The sequence below is a fragment of the Lycium barbarum genome, chromosome 5 (genome assembly GCF_019175385.1).
Source record: "Lycium barbarum isolate Lr01 chromosome 5, ASM1917538v2, whole genome shotgun sequence".
Taxonomy (NCBI): domain Eukaryota; kingdom Viridiplantae; phylum Streptophyta; class Magnoliopsida; order Solanales; family Solanaceae; genus Lycium; species Lycium barbarum.
This window is the reverse complement of record NC_083341.1, coordinates 1,590,387-1,610,592: the sequence shown is the minus strand read 5'-3', so window position 1 is coordinate 1,610,592 and position 20,206 is coordinate 1,590,387. Positions and strand designations below refer to the sequence as shown.

The 20,206-nt window shown below is 34.8% G+C and overlaps 3 protein-coding genes across 4 annotated transcripts; 1 reads left to right on the top strand and 2 right to left on the bottom strand.

Annotated features, from left to right (window-relative positions):
• Positions 1–1,244: 1,244 nt before the first annotated feature.
• On the bottom strand, positions 1,245–5,765 carry LOC132640063 (2-alkenal reductase (NADP(+)-dependent)-like). 2 transcript variants are annotated; one of them, XM_060356488.1, is made up of 5 exons: positions 5,266–5,765; positions 3,517–3,694; positions 2,494–2,651; positions 2,210–2,292; positions 1,245–1,902 (listed from the first exon to the last, which is right to left on the bottom strand). In XM_060356488.1, the coding sequence occupies exons 1-5, from the start codon at positions 5,530–5,532 to the stop codon at positions 1,524–1,526; spliced, it is 1,065 nt and encodes a 354-aa protein (XP_060212471.1). In that variant the 5' UTR covers positions 5,533–5,765; the 3' UTR covers positions 1,245–1,523. The 2 variants fall into 2 exon arrangements, with proteins under 2 accessions (XP_060212471.1, XP_060212470.1); XM_060356487.1 differs by having other exon boundaries at positions 2,494–2,660; positions 5,266–5,759.
• A 2,096-nt stretch (positions 5,766–7,861) lies between these two features.
• On the top strand, positions 7,862–11,183 carry LOC132642164 (L-ascorbate oxidase homolog). Its single transcript, XM_060359428.1, has 3 exons — positions 7,862–8,875; positions 9,270–9,729; positions 10,464–11,183. Exons 1-3 carry the CDS (start codon positions 7,975–7,977, stop codon positions 10,765–10,767), a joined length of 1,665 nt encoding a protein of 554 aa, XP_060215411.1. The 5' UTR covers positions 7,862–7,974; the 3' UTR covers positions 10,768–11,183.
• A 1,389-nt stretch (positions 11,184–12,572) lies between these two features.
• LOC132640062 (probable methylenetetrahydrofolate reductase (NADH)) lies at positions 12,573–20,197 on the bottom strand. The gene is made up of 11 exons (XM_060356486.1): positions 19,684–20,197; positions 18,108–18,168; positions 17,930–18,012; positions 17,237–17,410; positions 16,596–16,769; positions 16,405–16,505; positions 16,212–16,323; positions 15,023–15,103; positions 14,764–14,941; positions 13,958–14,292; positions 12,573–12,915 (listed from the first exon to the last, which is right to left on the bottom strand). Exons 1-11 carry the CDS (start codon positions 20,083–20,085, stop codon positions 12,832–12,834), a joined length of 1,785 nt encoding a protein of 594 aa, XP_060212469.1. The 5' UTR covers positions 20,086–20,197; the 3' UTR covers positions 12,573–12,831.
• Positions 20,198–20,206: the final 9 nt, after the last annotated feature.

Here is a 20,206-nt window from a genome sequence, read left to right as displayed (position 1 = left end):
TTTTTCAAAAAAAAGTGAAAAATTCTCATGGCCAAACGGGCCCTGACAAAAAATTAATATAAGGTGTAACTTACTGATTTGTCTCTATTTATTAATAGATTTTTTTAAAAAAAAAAGAATTGTGCAATACTAAAAGGAACTACTTTAATGGTAAGGGTGCTGGTGGAATAATTGCCAACTTTAGTTTTGGATGGCAATTATTATGGGATAATTTCCCTTTTTAGCTAAAGCAAGAGCTTAAATAGGGCAGAGTGTATTAGTTAATGTATATTTCTACTTCATTATATCACTTAACTGTGGTAATATTTTTTTATTTTTTTCAGTATGGTAACTTGAATTGATTTAACTTAAATGCCTAGTCCGGATAAGTATTTACATGATAGACCCTCAAACTTCGTCTCAGCTGGCAAGTATACCCTCCAACTTTGGGCGTGCACAAGTAGACACCTCAACTAGTTTCTGCTTTGTCGGTTGAACATTCCAACTTACAAAATGATCATCTAGGCACCTCCAAAATTTGTGTGTCACGTCAGTATTTGTGTTTACGTGTTCAACTTTATACATGTTGAGGTGCCTACTTGTGCACACTCAAAACTGGAGGACATACTTGCCAGCTGAGACCAAGTTTAAGGGTTTGTTAATGTAGTATGCCAATCAATAAATGTATGGTTTATATTTGTACATTAATAGTATATATTTGTAATGAACTTCTCTAGCTTAACCATAGTTACTTAAAAGTATATGTTATCATTAAATCGTTGTAAGTTGATATGGGTTGAAGTAATATGGGTTGAAGTAAATACCGGATGCAGGTAACTTTTACGGAGAAAACGTAATTTACCTAAATTTTTAGCTTGTTTGATCAAACTTTCAAGATCTGCTTATTTTGAACAATATTTGTAATTCGTACTTGATCAAGCTTCAAAAGTGCTTCCGGGAAAAAATTACTTTTTCAGCTTCTAAAAAATCCTTTGTTACTACTGAAAAGCATCTTTTTTTATATAAAAAAATAGATTGGTCAAACATCTTAACTCTACAAAATAGCATAATTTTTTAAAAATAAATATTTTTGGCTTGCCAGAAGCTTGGTCAAGCTGGCTATTGTTTGCAGGAAAGCCTACTGCAGTTGAGTGGCTAGTTTGCATTAAACTTATATATCCTAAGAAGTCATTTGGTTCATGACAAGTTATGCATGAATTAGCAATGTAGTGATCAATTAGTAATACGAAGATATAATGCGTGAATTAATTCTTATTAAATATTTTGTTTAATATATTAAACTACCTAACTAAAGAGAAAAATCAGTGTTCTTTCTAAGAGTTGGTGCGGGTGCTTTTTGCGGGAAAACTTGCAAGTACAATATTGTCTTATCAGTTTACAACTCAGTCAGCATAGGTCTTGTTGCTAATGCAAAAATGGTCCCTTTTTGAGATGTCAAATAAAGACTAGAAGACTAGATCGTCTAGCTCGGAGGTAGCAGTAAGATCTCTGTCTCTAGAAAAAATCCGAGGGATCCATTAAGATCAATGGTGGGCGACACGGATGACCTGTTTACCAATGTTTTGTCCAGAAAACAGTCCAACAAAAGCAGACGGACCGCTCTCGAGGCCTTCGTTCATGTCTTCTAAATACGTAATCTTTCCCTGCTTGTACAAACTAGTAACGTCTTCAAGAAATTGCGGGAATAAATGTAGATAATCGCTCTGGAGAAAGCCCTGCATCTTAACTCGCTTCGTGATGAGCATAAACAAGTTGTGTATCCCTTGTGGATTAGAAAGGCTTTGCTGAGATACCATTCCACATATGGCGATCCGGCCATGGATCCTCATGTTGAGCAATGCTGCATCTAGCATGGATCCACCGACGTTGTCAAAGTAAATGTCGATGCCCTCGGGAAAATGCCTATCAGACAAAGTAAAAGTAAGAGTTAGATTCGACCGTTATTAGGAAAATGTACTATTCATCTCACACTCATTCTGAACTCACTGACTCTAGATTCTGAATTTGTCTCTCTGCTTGGAGCAGAATGAGTGTGATCTTATTGTATGTATAAATTTTGACTTTTTTTGGTCACATGTATAATTCGAGCAAGAAAACAGTGACATCATTTGAACCCACATAACCGACTCTAGATCCACCTTTTAGCTCTAAGTTATTCTACTTTCCGTCTTTCCAACTGTTATTGAAGTTTGTTTAGACATTTCCTTACCTTTTGAGAGCTTTATCAAGGTCTGTTTCTTCCTTGTAGTTAAACGCTCCATCAAATCCAAGCCTATCCTTTAATATGTCAACCTAATAATATGTGGTTGAATTTGCAGTCAATAACATGAAACAACAAATACAGTTTCTAATTGGTAGAGGTAAAGTATGTGTACATCTCACCCTTCCCAGACCCCACTTTTGGAACCCCACCGGGTATGTTGCTGTTGTAATAACATGAAACAACAAATAAAGTTTCTAAAAGATGTTACAATCTGCGGAAAAGAGACTTACTTTTTGTTTTGTCCCAGCACTTCCTACAACATAGCATCCGTGTAACTTCGCGAGTTGGCCAACGAGCTGGCCAACTGCTCCCGAGGCAGCAGAGACGAAAACATAATCCCCTCTTTTAGGTGCGCAAACCTCGTAAAATCCGGCATAAGCTGTAAAACCTGGCATGCCTGAACAAAGTCCACATTCATTGGACATCATAATATAACTAGAAAAAGTCATGTCTAACAATACGAGGAAAAAGCAATCCCGCGCTCCTATATGATCCCATTCTTTTGCCGCCAGGCTTAGTTCAAGTGGTAAAAGTTGAGGGACTTGCGACTTAGGTTACAGGTTTGAGCCCAACGTCATTCAAACTAAGAGTCTGTTTGGATGGGCCTAAAAAAAGCAGCTTATAAGCTGGAAAAAAAAAAGCTGGGGTAGCCCAACTTTTTTTTTTTGGCTTTTTCAGCTTACAAGCTGCTTTTTTTAAGCTAAGCCAAACGGGCACAATTATTTTTTTTGGCTTATTTTAAGCACAAAATGGCTTATAAGTTGGCCAGCTAAACACTCAAAAAAGCTGAAAACAGCTTATAAACACTCAAAAAAGCTGAAAATAGCTTATAAGCTGTTTTCAGCAACTTATAAGCTAAGCCAAACGGGCTCTAAGCCTGGTATTTCAGTGGAGAAGGATAGAGGGACGGGCCCCGTTATCCCTGAGTTTCAAAGGTTGTGGTTGGCCCTAGAGATATTTCTTGGTCATCAAACAAAAATCTCTTACAAGAGGAAGTATTACTTTACTTTTTCTTTATTAGTAACTGCATATTTTTCAGTTTCAGATATAGCTCAGACAAGAAATTGGACAAAGCATTTATAATTTCTTAAGTTCATCCTATTCAACTCAAAAATACTAGTTTGGTGATAAGGGAATATGATACTAGAGAGGCAAAAACAAGACTGAGAAAAGCTCAGAAGAAGAGAAATAAAGACTATAAGTATGGATGTATGGTGCTCATAAAAAGAACTTAAGGTCAAGATTAACCTTACCGAGAAGACCGACATGATACGACAGAGGCATATCATCCGCCTGAATTTTCCTCAGCTGCTCGGTTTTGTATATTAAGCTGTATTCTTCCCAGCCAGTGAAACCTGAGATTATATCACCTGGCTTGAAGTCTGGATTATCCGAGTCTAAAACTTTGGAGACGCCAAATCCTTCAATTACCTTTTACAAAACGTGCATAGGAATAAACTTCATTACACTAAACTTATGGTTAAGACAAAATAGAAAAGTGGCAAGTACTAGCATGTGACATTTGTACTACACCAAAGTTTAACTATAAATGCAGCTGCTAGAACTGGTTTTTGTGGTGCTTGTTGCCTGGTGTATGTAAGAATTGGCCACCCGGAATCAACAGATTTTGTTTTTTATGCACTGACAACCTATATTGCCTCAAAAAGGAGCAGCTTTATCGTAGTGTAAAATGTAGTTTGCCACCATCGAATGTATCCGTTAAGACTATTGTATTGAACTTCAGACATCCATAGGCAAATAAATCCACTATGTAGTTTACGTCTCCGGAAACAACAGAACTATGATGACAACGGCAGTGCTCAAGAAAATAAAGACTCAAATTGCCACCTTCAAATGTATCCACTAGATAAACGTAATTGAACTTCGGACACTTCATGTAGGCAACTGGGCATAACTACACTAAGCATCCAGTTTTGCTGAAAAGAAAAATCGTTTTAGTTTTCACCTTTCCTTCCAAAGAGATTATGATGACAATGGCAGATTGACAGTGTTCAAGAAAAGAAAAAAAAGACTCAAATAGGCTCAACAGCATCACCATTGAAACCAAAAATAACACAACTTAAGGGCAGGGGAAGTTTTGCAGAAAATGGTGAAATTCCAAAAATTAGACAAGCATAGCCATTCTAAAAATCCGGATAAACGAGGGCTGCTTAAATATAATCAAATTATTATGAATTTTCTGAATATAAAGAATCGAAGTAGCCGACCTCAACTAATTTGGGATCGATGATAAGTTGTGTTAAGAGAAAGAATGATCTTACAAAAAGGGAGATCGGTCTAATTGATAAAACAAATTATAATAAAATAACAAAGTCATTCCAATTAGAGCAAATAACAAATCCCACTGGAAAAAATGTAGAGGACTACTAGTGCTAAAAAAAAAAACTATATTTTCTATACTATTGGACTGAAACGGGCTAAGATGGAGCGACATGGACAGTTAGGATTACTCATTCATATAGCCGAGCTAAACTTGTTTGGGACCAAGGCATATTGCTACAAAGCAAGCAACAAGACATATATAGCCTGTTTGGCCAAGCTTTTGAAAAGCCAAAAGTGCTTGTTTTAGAGAGTTGAGGTGCTTAGTCAAGTTTTTAGAAAAGAATAAGTGATTTTGAATTGCAGCAAAACTTGTTTTCAGAAGCTTAAAAAAAAAAAAAAAAAATCATCAAAAGCACTTTTGCGACCTTGGCCAAGCACAAATTGCTGTTCTAATATTGGATTAGTCAAACACCAACTTTTACTCTCCAAAATTACTTTTTTGAAAATAAGTAGATTTTGGAAGCCAAAACAAGCTAATGATACAGTAGGTAATAATGTGGCTTGACAATCATGTTACCTAAAAAAATAACTATAGTTAACCGCCCGTAAAAAATGAAACCAATAAAACGGAAATAAGGCAAACAACATCTGCTATAACAAGTAAAACTGAAAAAAAAATCGACAATATCAGTGTATATAAGTTAAATCCTTAGACTTACCTCTCCAGGAGTGAAAGGAGGGAGGTAAGAACCAGTAAAATCGCGCATTCGGCCACGCATATAAGGGTCACAAGATAAATACAAGTTCTTCACCAATGACCCATTTGATCCTTTTGGTACTTTTTCAAGATTCATTGTTTTTCCAATTTTCAACTCCATATCAGTTTCTTTTGGAATTCCTTCAATGTACCCTTTGAATATTACTTGTTTGTTCTCCACTGTCGTCCCTAGTAGCTGCTTCACTTCTTTTCCTGCTTTTTCCTCCATGTTTGCTTCTTTCACCTAGACAAACAATTGTAATGTATTCAAGAATCAAGAACACTTTTTTTTTTTGGCAGTGGTTTTAGATTGATCCTAGATGTTAGTTTTTGTAAATCTTGTTCAATACATAGCTACACTAGTCCACATCAATTGAACCAGTTGGACTTTGGGAAGTTGGGGGTTTGATGAAGTGCATGTGTAATAATAGCTGGAGTTAGGTACCTACCTAACTACCCCATTCTTGTTTCTGTTAGTGTGTGGTATATTGAAAGGTGCAAGATGTAGCACGTAGCTAGTACAGTATTCACTTCCTATGTATGCAAAAAAAATAAAAAAAATACTATCAGATCACGTAAAGAAAATTATAGATAAAAAACAGATAAGTTTAGATTTAAAAAAAAATAAACAAGTTTGGTGGACGACACATCAGTTCGAACTTTAATTTATAGGTGTGGAAACAACTTTAATGTTTCCCTTCAAAAGATAACAACAGGCCTGTAATTGCCCTAAAATATGAAATTAGAAAATTGAAAAATAAGGTATGCACTAACGGGTTGTTTGGTCGGGTGTATAAATATAATAATAGTACTGAATATGGTGTATTGATAGTTTTGGGAATAGAGTGTATTAGAATAGGAATAGTATTGGTATTGTTAATGTCATGGTTTACTATGTTAAGTAGTACTTACTAGTTACTAGGTTGAAAATACTACCAAACAAGGGATTAAATAATACCAAAGCAATTACTAGTATTATTTTCTCTACTACCTTCTATCAAACGACCCAAATATAAATCAATCATTTGATTAAACAAAAACGTATTGAACTTACGAATTCGCCAATTATGAGTTGTGCGCTTTAACCATTCAGCTATGAATACAAAAAAACTCAGCCATTAAAATAGGTTTTGGTACGATAACAAATTTCAGTATAAGTTAAATATTTCCAAAATTGCCCCTTTGTGGCATTAATTATCGAATATATAACTTGTAACATAAAGTTCTCAAAAATTAAAGGAATAACAATACTTTGTATCCCTCATTTATGAGTAAATTCTTATTTTGGTCCTAGTAATATATGGCTTGACAAAATATATGTGTTTGGTCCCTATATTTAGACTATTTTTTTAAAGTATATTACCTTCAAATATGAATCACAATAAAATTTTAACATAGCACATGTGTAATTAAATAGTCGTACAGTCAATTATTTAGGAAATTTTTAATCATTCACAAGCAAAAGGATCAAACATGCACATTCAAGTTATTGAAAGTCAAGTTCTTTGATGAATATCACAAAGACTAAATCAGAATTTACCTATAATTGAGGGACTAAAAGTGATATTAAAAAAATTAAATTTATGCATGTTACACACTAATATGGAAATATCTCACCAAACCATTGTCATGATTTTAGTATGATGTAGTACTACTAACATATTTTTGGTTAGTAAAACATACTGGTGGCCTGATGAAGTTCTTGTTTAAGTAGAAAGTTGGGAGGTTAGTTTTCTGTTGCAAGAGAAACTCATAGGATAGGAAATTGCAGGGCATTGATCATTGATCCTTAGGATCTTTTGTTAATATTCGAATTATCTTTTTTCATATTAATATGTACATTAAATAGAATTTGAGAGAGTATGTTTTGGCAGGAATTTCATCAATTCCAAGCTCAACTGTCTCTTTATATATCTTAGTAACAAATAAAAGCAAATATCTCGATTGAGTGTTGGTAACTGCTACAGTTTACCGTCAAAGTTTAATATTGAATAATTAATAGTTAGGAAAGGTAAATTTCGGAATAGTATAAAAAATATTATTAAAAAGTTAATACATGTTAAAGAGAAATCAAACTTAGGAAGCAAGTGTAATATTACAAACCATAAGCTTTGTTAATTAGATGAAACCATATTTGAAGGAGGTCTCGAAATTTTTCCATATGATAAACTATGTTCAACACTTTCATCTCTCATATTTTATCTTTATTACGTAGTGTCTTATTTCACGCAATCTAATAAAATTAATTTTGTTTTTCTCTACTTCATAATAAAAAAAATTGTTTTTTTTTTTCAAAGTAAAAAATCAATATTCTTGCATTACTTTTCTTGTACTTACATATTCTATTTTTACATAAGAATAAATTATTTGAAATTTTTGTATGGCATTAAAAAAATATAAAGAATAAAGAAAGGCATAGCGCAAGAAGAGCAATTCTAAAAAACCAAAGAGCAAACGGTGCTTCCGGGCTACGCATGAAAAATTAAATGGCTGTCTTTTTCTTGTCACATATATAAAACTACAATATCTTTCTTCCAACATAAAATTGTCAACTTGTCCTCAATTAGTTGTCCTTCCTAAACATATAAACTTCAAAAGACAAATTGGGAAATTTTTATATGTTAGACTCAAAAGAGGACAAAATTGAGTAAATATTTGCAAGAAGAAGAACATGGATAAACAAATACTAAGTTTTGTTCTTCTTTTGCTATTTTCATGTTTGGTCACGGTACATGGAGAGGATCCTTACCTGACTTTCGAATGGAATGTCACTTATGGTACTATTTCTCCGCTTGGCGTGCCTCAACAAGTCATTCTAATCAATGGTCAATTCCCTGGACCTAAAATCAATTGCACATCAAACAACAACATAGTTGTCAATGTATTTAACCAATTGGATGAACCATTCCTTATAACATGGAAAGGTATCCAACAAAGGAAGAATTCTTGGCAAGATGGTACCCCGGGCACGAATTGTCCAATCCCTCCTGGAAAAAATTTCACGTACCATTTTCAGGTCAAGGACCAAATCGGTAGCTATTACTACCACCCCACCACCGCGTTACACAGGTCGGTTGGTGGCTATGGTCCCATAAATATCCATAGTCGTGCTTTGATCCCTGTCCCATTTGATGCCCCCGCAGAAGAATTCAACGTTCTTGTGAGTGATTGGTACACAAAAAGTCACAAAACGTTGAGAGGCCTTTTAGACACCGGGCGTTCACTTGGAAGGCCAGAAGGGATAGTTATTAATGGTAAAAGTGGCAAAGGTGATGGCAAGGATGAACCTATGTTTTCAATGGACTCACAAAAGACATATAGGTTTAGGTTTTGCAATGTTGGCATGAAGGATACTATCAATGTTAGAGTCCAAGGCCATACGATGAAACTTGTTGAGATGGAAGGATCTCATACAGTTCAAAACTTGTATGAAATGTTGGATGTTCACTTGGGACAATGCTTATCCGTCTTGGTGACAGCTGATCAAGACCCCAAGGACTATTTCATTGTGGCTTCTTCACGCTTTACCAAGGAACCCCGTGTCGCCACCGCCACCATCCGTTATACCAACGGTAATGTTGACTTCTGTCACCATTTTATCTAAAAAATTAAACTAATAGAGAGAACCGTGTTACTGAAGGCACATATGTCCTAGGGAATTTCCAATGAAATCTGTCAGAACACGTGCTCTTCGAAAATTGCATCATGTAAGCAACAAATTTTTGATGGCGACGTCCGTGGGAAACTTAATATTCTAGTAGCGACATTTTCAATTACTTAATAATATTATGTTGGAATACGCCCTCTCAAGTGTAGGCTTGATTCTTTTGCATGAGTCAAACACGTCAAACTATATTTTGCTTTCAACTGATTATGAAATTTGAAATTGTGTGACCATCTCGTCTAGAAGCTTAAGCCATCAGAGAAAACACGTTCTCGTTACTTAATTATATTATGTTTCAACAGGTAAAGCCCCAGCCTCACCGGATTTGGGAGAAGCCCCAGAAGGTTGGGAATGGTCTCTCAACCAATTCAACTCATTCCGTTGGAATTTGACCGCGAGTGCAGCTAGACCTAACCCACAAGGTAGTTACCACTACGGGCAAATCAACATCACGCGGACGATCAGGTTAGTGAGCACAGTTGGCATTGTTGACGGGAAGCGTAGGTACGCCATCAACGGCGTCTCACATGTGGACCCCGAGACGCCGATTAAGTTGGCTCAATACTATGGTGTTGAGGACAAGGTGTTCAAATATGACCTACTTCAGGATGGGTATATACCACCAACTGGTAATGAGAAAATCACAGTTGCACCAAATGTGGTTAATGCTACATACCGCAATTTTGTGGAAATCATACTTGAGAACCATGAGAAGAGTGTTCAATCTTGGCACTTGGATGGATACAACTTCTTTGCTGTTGCGTGAGTACCTCAATTCTCTTCTTTTAAACATTAATTTCATTGTTCTTAATATTGAATTCATCGTACTTTTGAAATTATAGATTCATAATTTAATATTAGTTGAAATTTTACTGATTTTTCACCATATGCATACAAGTACATATCGAGTGCATACTCATTGTTGAATTGTGCATCCCATACCTAAAATTCCAACTCTCATAGGCTAGCAGTGTTACAAATGTTATTCCAGTTATATGACTTTTTTCACGTGAGTATATCTTTGTAAAGTCATTTTTTTTCCTATTCAAATGGTAAGTATGCATAGAGGATTATTTCCTTCTCTTAAAAACAATAATCATATCTCAATCCGAGCAAGTTGGAGCTAGCTATATGAATTCTCATCGACCTATTGAACTTTACGCCACTGACCTAAAATACAAAATTCGCCAATATTTCGACCCTCTAACATTCGTACGTAGTCTCTTTTATCTCCGTAAATAAAACGCAATTAATGGAATATAACATGTATTCACACGCAGTGGTGGAGCTAAGTGGAAATTAGGGTAAGGTAATTCATTTTTGGTTATATATAAGCCGTTGAATTTCCTTAATATAAGGACAAAGTTGGCAAAAGGGGGTTTGAATATTGTTTCAGACCACATATTCAAATCCTCCTACGTGATATTTTATCTTGCTTTCTTTTTTAAATATTTTCACATAAACTTCTGACTCCGCCACTGTATGGTCGCTTGCAGGATTCAACCTGGGAGGTGGAAACCAGAGATGAGGCAAAACACCTACAACTTACTTGATGCAGTGAGTAGGAGCACAATCCAAGTGTACCCAAACTCATGGGCTGCAATTATGACAACTCTTGACAATGCTGGACTTTGGAATTTAAGGTCCAATGTACTAGAGAAACAATATTTGGGCCACCAGCTTTACTTTAGTGTTCTATCCTCAACTAGATCTTTGAAAGATGAGTACAACATGCCTGATAATGATGTCTTGTGTGGTGTCATCAAGGATTTGCCTCTTCCAAAACCTTACTCCATATAATTAAAAAAAATTGTTTTGTATTATTCTCTTGAAAAAAGATCTTTTTTTTTGTGCTACTAATTAATTACTAGGATTTCCAATTGTACATCTTCAAAGAAAAATCAATATATTTATGATATTTTTCATGTCTCGGGTGATTTCTTCTTCACATGTAGCTCGGATCGTTTGTAGGAGGACCCTAACAACTCATTCGACACCTGCAATTTCTTTTATGTCAATACATTCCGCAATTTGTACTTAAATTCCTTTTGTCTTGTTTTTCTTTTTTCAATGCAGCGAAATGAATTTGTTATTTGTGTCCTTGATGCAATTTTGCATAAAAAGAAACTTAGAAATGAGAATATATGAGTATGGCGCATTTTCAAGGACTAATTGCCTCTTGCAAAACCTTACTCCATATTACTAGACACCATTTTTTTTTTTTTGTATTGTCTTAAAAAATCACTTTGTTGTTGTGCTCTTTATTAATTACTAGGATTTCCAATTGTACACCTTTCAAGAAAATTCAATCATATTTATATTTTCATGTCTCATTTTGAGTGAAATGAGTAGTTTTATAATTACAGCAATAATAACAACATCTCATTCTCAAGCAATTTGAGGTAGACTATATGAATTACTTTATTTAAATTCATCTCAAACCAATACGAGATGAGGAGTTTTCTTAAGAAAAAAATGTGTGAATTTAAGTCGTTATTCACTTTTTTCGGCAAATTGGCCAGATTCAATCAAACTCAGTAGTTTATACAAAATTTTGAGCGAATGATTAATCTATTATCATTATTCGGCTTGTAAGGAGTTTGGTTTAGATACTCTTTTTGTGACAACAGTCTGGTAAGAAACCATTATTTTTTTTCTTTTGCACAGTATACAGTAACTTTTTATTCAGGATGAATAAATATAACTTATTTAGTCGATTCGTGATTGATTATCTGAATTAAATAATTAATGTAATTGAGTTGTTTGATATTTATCAACGTTTTTAATATTTCATACTAGAGGAAGAAGGATATTTTGAGAGACATTAGGTGTCTGAAATTGAGGAATAAATGGTCGAAGATCATCCATAAATGTCAATAACTTCAGACAAAAATATTAGAAGTTTGGCCTTATCAAGCAAAACTTCAAAGCTTGCTTACTTCCAAATTGTCTCAAGTTTTTAAAACTTCATACTCACGCATCGAGTTATTTTAAAACAACTAAACTTGCAAATGATTATGTCTTAAATGGAGATCCTAAAGTTGGCTATCTATGCACTTCCCTCAATTCTCTGTGTTCTTTTGATCTATAGCTTACAGATTCAGTAATGTTTGCACAATAAGTAACTTTTCCTTTTGGTATGGTTATCATATTGTACTTATTAAGTTTAATGTACCGACAGTGTAAAAATTATTTACACAATCAATTTACTTATAAAGTAACTGCATTTAATTTTTAATACAACTATTAGTAATTGGTATAACCTGGTAAAAATAGAGATTAACATGCTATTATAGGTTAAACTAAACCGATAGCATTAAAAATCTTAATATTGACGGTGTATATAAATTAAGTGCGTTAAAATTTTCTTACACGGTCTGCACTAAATCCAATAGGTTTTTTTTTTCACAACTTTGAATTCCTCTGCATCGAATTTCCCTTATTTAACATTTTAAAGGAAAACCTAAATTTGACCAAATTTTTATTTCATAATACAAATCTTATGTTCCCATTTCAATTATCTGTCTAGTAACTAATCATTATTTTCTCACATACTTCAAGGTTTTCTTTAAAAAAAAATAAACTGAACAGAAATACATAGTATATTCATTCAAAGATAAAAACCATATTTTTATAAATAAGCTAAATAAAAATTGTATACAGATGCTCATAAATTTTCCAAAGATTGAGGAGCAAGGTATATTAAATTTGCAGTTCAAAAAGAATGAAGAGAACAGATACACCAATGAATTATTCATGTACACACCATAAAAACAACAATAATAATCATAAAACTTCTACTCAAATCCAAAGAAGAAACTTCATTTTGAGTAAATGATTAGGATCTTTGTATGGCTGCTAATTTCAAATATCCTTGAAGATGGCAAACAAATCTCCATTGATGTAATCGTTATCAACAAGGCTGACCAAGTAGTAACTGTTTTGAACCTGTGAAACAAAATGAAAAATCCGTTTTATTAGTAGACCACGAGCAAAAAAGGTGTAATTTCACGGATGAGCATCATATTTTTTTTGTTTATTTCAGCGAAGTCGTAAAACTAACTAGAAAAGGAAAATTAACTCAATTATGCCTATATATCATAGAAAATAAACAAACGCGGCAAAATTTTAAATCAAATCTCAGAAAACGCAAGTAGGCTGCTACATTATAAAATTAAGAGATAATGGACAAAAACACACCTCAAGTATCAACTTTTTTTGAGTTTCCTATCTGAACTATCAGGTGTGAGAGTTTCCTACCTAAACTGTCACTAATTAGTTTACAAAACACACCTCAACTATCAATTGTGAGAGTTTCCTACCTAAACTATTAACAACTAGCTTGCAAAACACACCTCAAAACTAATAGTTGAGGTGTATTTTACAAACTAGTGGGTGATAGTTCAGGTAGGAAAAGTGAACAAGTGATAGTTGCAGTGTGTTTTGCAAACAAGTTCGTGATAGTTTAGGTAGGAAACTCTCACAGGTAGGAAACTCAAAAAAAGGTGATACTCGAGGTGTGTTTTTTTACCCTTAATCCTAAAATTAACATAACATGTAAGTTTAATCACCTTATATAATATCTACGTGGCACAACTTAAAAACCCAAAAGTCTAGTTCTTTTACCCTCTAAAAACCCCATGACTTGCCATATATTGAAACATATCGAGTATTAAGTCGTTTCGAGAACATGTATTTTGTTTTCTTTTTGTGGCACTAAATGGATATTATGTAAAGTGAATTGAAGCCGTGACAGCCAACTTGTGCTTCCGAGACTGGATTTAGCATTTTCCAGTGTTTGTTCATTTCATGTAGTATATATGCATAGTTGAGTTATTTTTCCGTCATCAGTTTAATGACTTTGGTGCAAAAACTTCAATTTGGATGACCGTCCGTGAAATTAACTCATCAAACATACAGCAAAAACTAGGACGAATGACAACGGGGCAAATTTCTTTAATCAAGACAGAGAGGAAGTGTATGAACGTACTTGTTCGAGCAATTTTCTTGATGGATCGTTTTCTGGGTATAATTGAGCCCAACCTCTTGACCAGATTTCAAATGCCTCATCTTTCCATACCATGAAGCTGGCAGGATCAACGATGGTTGGTTGTACAATCTCCTTAGCTGGGAAGACGCCCCATGTCACCGCATTGACGTCGGTTTGGTTGGCGTTGGAAATCCAGTTTCCTTCCTTGTTCACAGCCATGTAGGTAAGGAAGGGGAAAGCCTTGCATTTTGCGACAACAGCATTCAACTTCTCGGGCGAGCAAAAGAACTCCAAGTATGCCTTCTGATAAACATATCCACCAGGACCACCCCATCCTGCCAAAAGAAGGCAAAATAAGTCATTTGAAATTAAAATAGTGATGGAGTTCATATTAAAATACCCCCCTCAGGGATATGACATGCTACGTGAACATCACACTCCAAAAGCTCTTCCAAAGAGTTCCAAGTGGCAGTACACGTAGAAGTTCTTGGAGTGAATAAGTTAACCCCCTCCCCCCCACCATGAAGTCATTGTGCCAGATGACTTTATTTTATGACTTTTTACATGTCTCCGCACCTCTCAGCAAGTTATCCCAAACATTTTGCCACATTCAACTGGGGTTTTTTAATATAAAGTGAGTTATAATCTAGGGGGTAACAGGAACACCCAATAGTTTAGGTATGAAACTCGCACAGTGGTGATAGTGGGGTGGGGGGGGGGGGGGGGGGGGTGTAAACCTATTCACTCTTCAAAGAAACAAATTAATTTCCTTGCATACAGTTGAGAAGTTTAAGCATCAAACTTACCAACTAAAGGAGCATCAGATTTTGCACCATTAACTGCCGGTTGGCTGTTAATAGTTAAGAAACCTTTCGTGTTTATATTACCCAAGTGTTCATCGATGATCTTTGTCTCTTCCTGAAGCCCATCTAACTCGGACCAAGGACAACTTCTCAGTTTCCCGAGACAGTAGTTCATAAATCTCTGATGATGTTAAAATTCCGTTAGGACTTGGAAATGACTTCCAATTTTGACAATAAGTGAACTGTAACTCAAAAACAGTACCTCATAGATATCTTCCACACTATTGAGAGCAACAGTCCATTCCTCTTGAAGTTTCTTATCACGTGAACGTGCCCGCATGAACTGTTGGAGAGTGACAAGGCAGCTATATCAGAGGTAAACCAAAGTAACTAGAGAGGGGCAGAGCTAGCAGCCCCGATACAGATTCGGCTGAAGCCAGTAGCTTTTGCTCAAACTATGTATGTATGTTAAGAACTTCATTAAATATGTACAAATATTAAACTTTGAACTCAGTTATCACCACTTAAAGTCGTCATTTCTAAAATTTAGAACCCATAAAATTGAAATCCTGGCTCCGCCTCTGTAACTAGAACACTCTAGAGCAAATGCATAAAGTTGGTGATCTCTATCTTCATTTTGTACTTATTTTGTTTTGATTTAAGGAAATTAGGATATCTGAGTAATGTTGGGAAAAGCATTCCAAGACGGACGATGAAAGGAAAAGCTATGCATAAATAAAAGTAAGAATCGAAGCTTAATTAGAAGGAAATAAAAGCTAAGAAACAATTGTAGAGGAGTATATTAAACATGCAATTGCCACGAGAATATCATTTTAGGGTGATCCGTTTGTCGACAGATGCTCTTTACACCTGTTGTCTCTGAAGGATGAGAAACAAATGTGTAGCTTCAAAATTGAGAATTCAAGTATTGGATACATAATTAGACCGATCAGCCAAGGAAACAAACAGTTCTCATGGGACTTTACTCAAATATTTACACCCTTTATCCCAATTTATGTGACATCTTGACTTTTTAGTCAGTCCCAGAAAATGCCCATTTCACCCTTAATGAGATGATTTATAGCCAAACAAATATCTATGGCTTGTTTTAGACCAGAAGTTTCAAAAGTCTTCCAAACACCATCACATAAATTGTGACGGAGATAGTATATTAGTTTGACCGTGTTAGGCCTACTTTAGCCTTAATTAAGTTTAACGCTCCACAAGTAAAATGGAATGAACAATATCCTTTCTCATCCAGCCCAACCAAACTTTATCCATGTTATAGCAATATGATTAAAAAAGAAACAGAAAAAAGGGGCTTCAACAATGCTCTAGGAGTGGATGGCATCCTATACTATACCTTATAACTATTGTACTTTTAGTAAATTATTCAACTAATTAAGACCCCTAAAACACCGAAAAGTATTATCTCATTCAGTGGAAATCACCTGATAATCACTAAGTGCTCCATAAGATGGATTTTGAGCGTTGCCCCATCGGCCATGTGGATACTCATCCCAACCAATGGTCCTTGAGATGTAGCTCTTTGGACGGTTGGCCCTACCATCACCGCAAATGACAGATCAGCTGCTAATCAAAACAAGGGAGCAATATTTGACATAAAATTCTATCTCTACATACCAGAATATAGGACGAACATCTTCTTTAACACGGAAAACATTTGTAGGACGTCTCCAAGGTAATGGCCTTGAAATTTTGGACTCTTCTATCAATCCAAGATTCTGCATATCCCAGACAACTCACAACTGTTAGCAAAATTCATGCTATTTCATTACATTTTAAAGCAGCAATTACAAGGTACGAGAATTAACCATCAAAATGGCCAGTGCTGATTTCTCCATATTTAATGTATAAAGATGCAAAGTCTTAATGCCGCTGGCCATAATCTTCTTGCACATTTCAGTTCCAAGGTGAATTCCATATGCTTTGACAGCCTCTTCGTTATCCTTAATAGGCTCCAAGGCAGCCATAATCTCTGCTGGGATCTATAATGTCATTAAAAAGGGAAAAAATGAGTATCCGTAATGCAGGGAGCAGCCAATTAAACATCCAAGATAATCAGCATTTATCTTATTCAGAGACATTTTTTTTATAACCATGGTGTCCGGGCCAGCTTGCGCGCACCTAGACTAATTCTAGGGGATACCTGCCACCTCCCACCAGCAACAGGTACCAGGTAACTTTGCTCACAAACGCTAGTACAGATGGGAAGAAATCACCTATGCTAGTTTTAATACATGAATAACTCCCTTCCTGACCAACAACCAAACGACCCCTAAAGGTTTCATATCATTACACAAGATAAAGCACCAATAGAATAGTACCTAGCAAGATATATTTAGTAATATCACATTTCCAAATTGTTGTAGTTATCATGCATCGCAATATGCAGAAGGCAACATTTGAGCCGACATGCAGACACATATTATAATACTCTAAAATAAGGGAATACCTTAGTTTTGCAAAATCCAGTCATACGCAAGAAGCCCTTATAATTGTTGATGGGCATGATTCCGGGAACAATGGGACAAGTTATCCCAATCTGACGGCAATCATTGACAAACTTGAGGAAATTATCAGTATCGTAGAAGAGTTGAGTTACAATGAGATCAGCTCCAGCATCAACCTGAAGAATACAAGTTCCCACAAGTATCAGAAACTTACATACGGACCTAGAACACTTCACTTTTCATCTTCATTGCAGATTATGTAACATATAATATTAGGGTTCAAAATCATACCATAAAATCATGACCCGCCCAACCCGCTTAGTTTTGGACGGATTATTGACCAGCTTAATTCAGCCCATTAAAAAACTGGGCTGATGTGCAGCCCAAATTGACCCGTGAGAAATTTTGTGTAAATATTTTAAAAAAGACATTTTTTTGGTTTAATATGTTATATATAACCATAGTATAAGGAAAACAATTATTAGGTACTTGAACAAATTATAAGAAAACAAACAAGGAATTTAATACTGCATAAGAGTTGAGCAGGTTGGATTATGACCCGGTTTTTCAGCCATTTCAGCCCAAGTAACTTCTCAACCCATTTTGACCCACCCACATTCAGCCCAACCCGCCCATTTGACACCTCTGTATAACATATTCAGCCGAAGATGAAACATAATGCTGGGAATAACTACCTTTTTTTTGAGATAAGCAAGGTCGTTTTCATATGCCTCTGGTGTAGCTAGTCCATTAGCAGGTATAACATCAGGATGTGCCTCTGAGAAGAAATAACATAGTCAATAATAGCCTAGGAACAGAACTGTGATAAAGTTATGAAATACACCAAAAAATCCCAAGAGATTGGTAACTAACCTGGGTAACCGGCAACAGTTATCCCAAAGTAGTCACCATACTTGGCCCGCATGTGCTTTACCTGCAAAAAGCAATCAAATTATAACACAACTATTATAGCAGTAGTAGAAGAATTACTATGAGACTGATCAACCAAATCCCAGATCAAAGACTACAAATAATGAACCTAAGCCGGATTCAGGATTTAGATTGAATGGGCTCAAAGCGGACGTGGCCATTATATATATAAAGTTTGCATTTTTTTCATATGTATACATGGTTCAAGCTAAAAGCAACGTGTTCACTTAAAACTGCTGCAAACAATGTGTTCAGCTGAATCCGTTCAAACCACTACGCACATTGGCAGATAGAGCATATCATCATCAATGGGTCCAACTGAACCCAGCATTTTCAACACAGAATATAGATATATGTATGTAAACTTTACTTACATTTTCAACAAGTATTAGATACTAAGCCCAAAACTTCAAAACGTGTAATGGGTTCAGTAATCAAGACTTAAATTGAACCCATCAAGTTTAAATCTTCAATCTACTGTTGGATAGGACATGAGGAATTACCAGATATTCAAATGGGTTCAGAGTAGAGTTCAAAACTTTTTTTCATATGTCTACATATTTCAAGCTAAAAGCAATGTGTTCATTTAAAACAGGATTCAGCTGAACCAGTATTTTTTATGCGAAACATAGATGTATGACACAAGATTACTAATATTTCAACAAATATAAAATTCTGAGCTCAAATTTCAGAATGTGTAATGGGTAATCATCAAAATCAAATCTTGAATCATATACAGGACATGAGGAATTACCAGATCTAAACCACAGACAAAATCACCTTCAACTTGAACAAACTTATCTTAGCCCAACATACATACATACATATATATATATATATATATATATATATATATATATATATATATATATATATATATATATATATATACATATATATATATATATATATATATATAAAGTTTACATTTTTTCCATATATTTACATGTTTCAAGCTAAAAGCAATATGTGCAGAATATTATCATCAATGGGTCCAACTAAACTCAGCATTTTCAACACTAAACATACATATATACCTAAAAAGTAATTCAAATTTCACCAAAGATCAAATTTTGAACCCAAATTTTCAAATTGTGTAAAGGGTCCATCAAAATTAAATCTTGAAAATTACCAGATCTAAAGCACAGACAAAACCACCTTAAACTTGAACAAACTTATCTTGGACAACAAATATATAAAGTTTAGATTTTTGTATTGGTATATAAAGTTTGAATTTTTTACATATGTATACATGTTTCAAGCTAAAAGCAATGTATTCAGTTTAAACCCCTACAAGCAATGTGTTCAAAGTCCAGCCGAACCTACTATTTTCGACACGAAACATAGATATATATGACAAAAAATTACTAAAAACTCAACAAAGATCAAATTATGAATCCAAACCCAGTATTTTCGACGCGAAACATAGATATATATGACAAGAAATTACTAAAATCTCAATAAAGATCAAATTTTGAGCCCAAAATTTCAAAATGTACAAGTAAATCTTGAAAATTACCAGATCCAAAGCACAAGCAAAACCACCTTCAACTTGAACAAACTTATCTTGACCGTGAGGTGGATCACCACGAAGAGCAAGTACATTTTGTATACCATTACTCTTAATATTTTCAAGAGCATGATCAATTTTCTCAACAGGCATATTAGTACAAGTCAAATGCATCATTGTTTCAACACAAACCATATTTTGCATTCTATTAGCAATTTCAAGTGTTAGATCTGCTGTGGAACCACCAGCACCCCATGTAATATCACAAAAAGATGGATTATGTGACACCATTCTTTCCATTCTTTCAAATAAATTGTCAACACCATCTTCAGTTTTTGGTGGAAAGAATTCAAATGAGAATACTACTCTGTCTGTTTTAGCAGATTCTTGAATTTTCTCAATGACCTTCATTTTGTTTTTTTGAAGGGGAAATTAAAGAATGTGTAATGAAATTTGGGGTTTGTGAAGAATTCTTGAAAATAGTTATGTATTATAGGTTGAAGATGAGGGAGTTGGTAAGGGTGGGTGGGTG

Bases quoted from the DNA above. Each gene is read 5' to 3' on its own strand.
- LOC132640063 (XM_060356487.1), bottom strand. From the start codon at position 5,532: ATGGAGGAAAAAGCAGGAAAAGAAGTGAAGCAGCTACTAGGGACGACA. The intron at 3,695-5,265 runs GTAAGTCTAAGG...GTTTTGTAAAAG, and splicing joins CTCCTTTCACTCCTGGAGAG to GTAATTGAAGGATTTGGCGT. The intron at 2,661-3,516 runs GTAAGGTTAATC...GACTTTGTTCAG, and splicing joins GTATCATGTCGGTCTTCTCG to GCATGCCAGGTTTTACAGCT.
- LOC132642164 (XM_060359428.1), top strand. From the start codon at position 7,975: ATGGATAAACAAATACTAAGTTTTGTTCTTCTTTTGCTATTTTCATGT. The intron at 8,876-9,269 runs GTAATGTTGACT...ATGTTTCAACAG, and splicing joins CACCATCCGTTATACCAACG to GTAAAGCCCCAGCCTCACCG. The intron at 9,730-10,463 runs GTGAGTACCTCA...GGTCGCTTGCAG, and splicing joins TACAACTTCTTTGCTGTTGC to GATTCAACCTGGGAGGTGGA.
- LOC132640062 (XM_060356486.1), bottom strand. From the start codon at position 20,085: ATGAAGGTCATTGAGAAAATTCAAGAATCTGCTAAAACAGACAGAGTA. The intron at 15,104-16,211 runs GTGATTTCCACT...ACTCTCCAACAG, and splicing joins GAGCACTTAGTGATTATCAG to TTCATGCGGGCACGTTCACG. The intron at 12,916-13,957 runs GTACGTTCATAC...TTTGTTTCACAG, and splicing joins CAAGAAAATTGCTCGAACAA to GTTCAAAACAGTTACTACTT.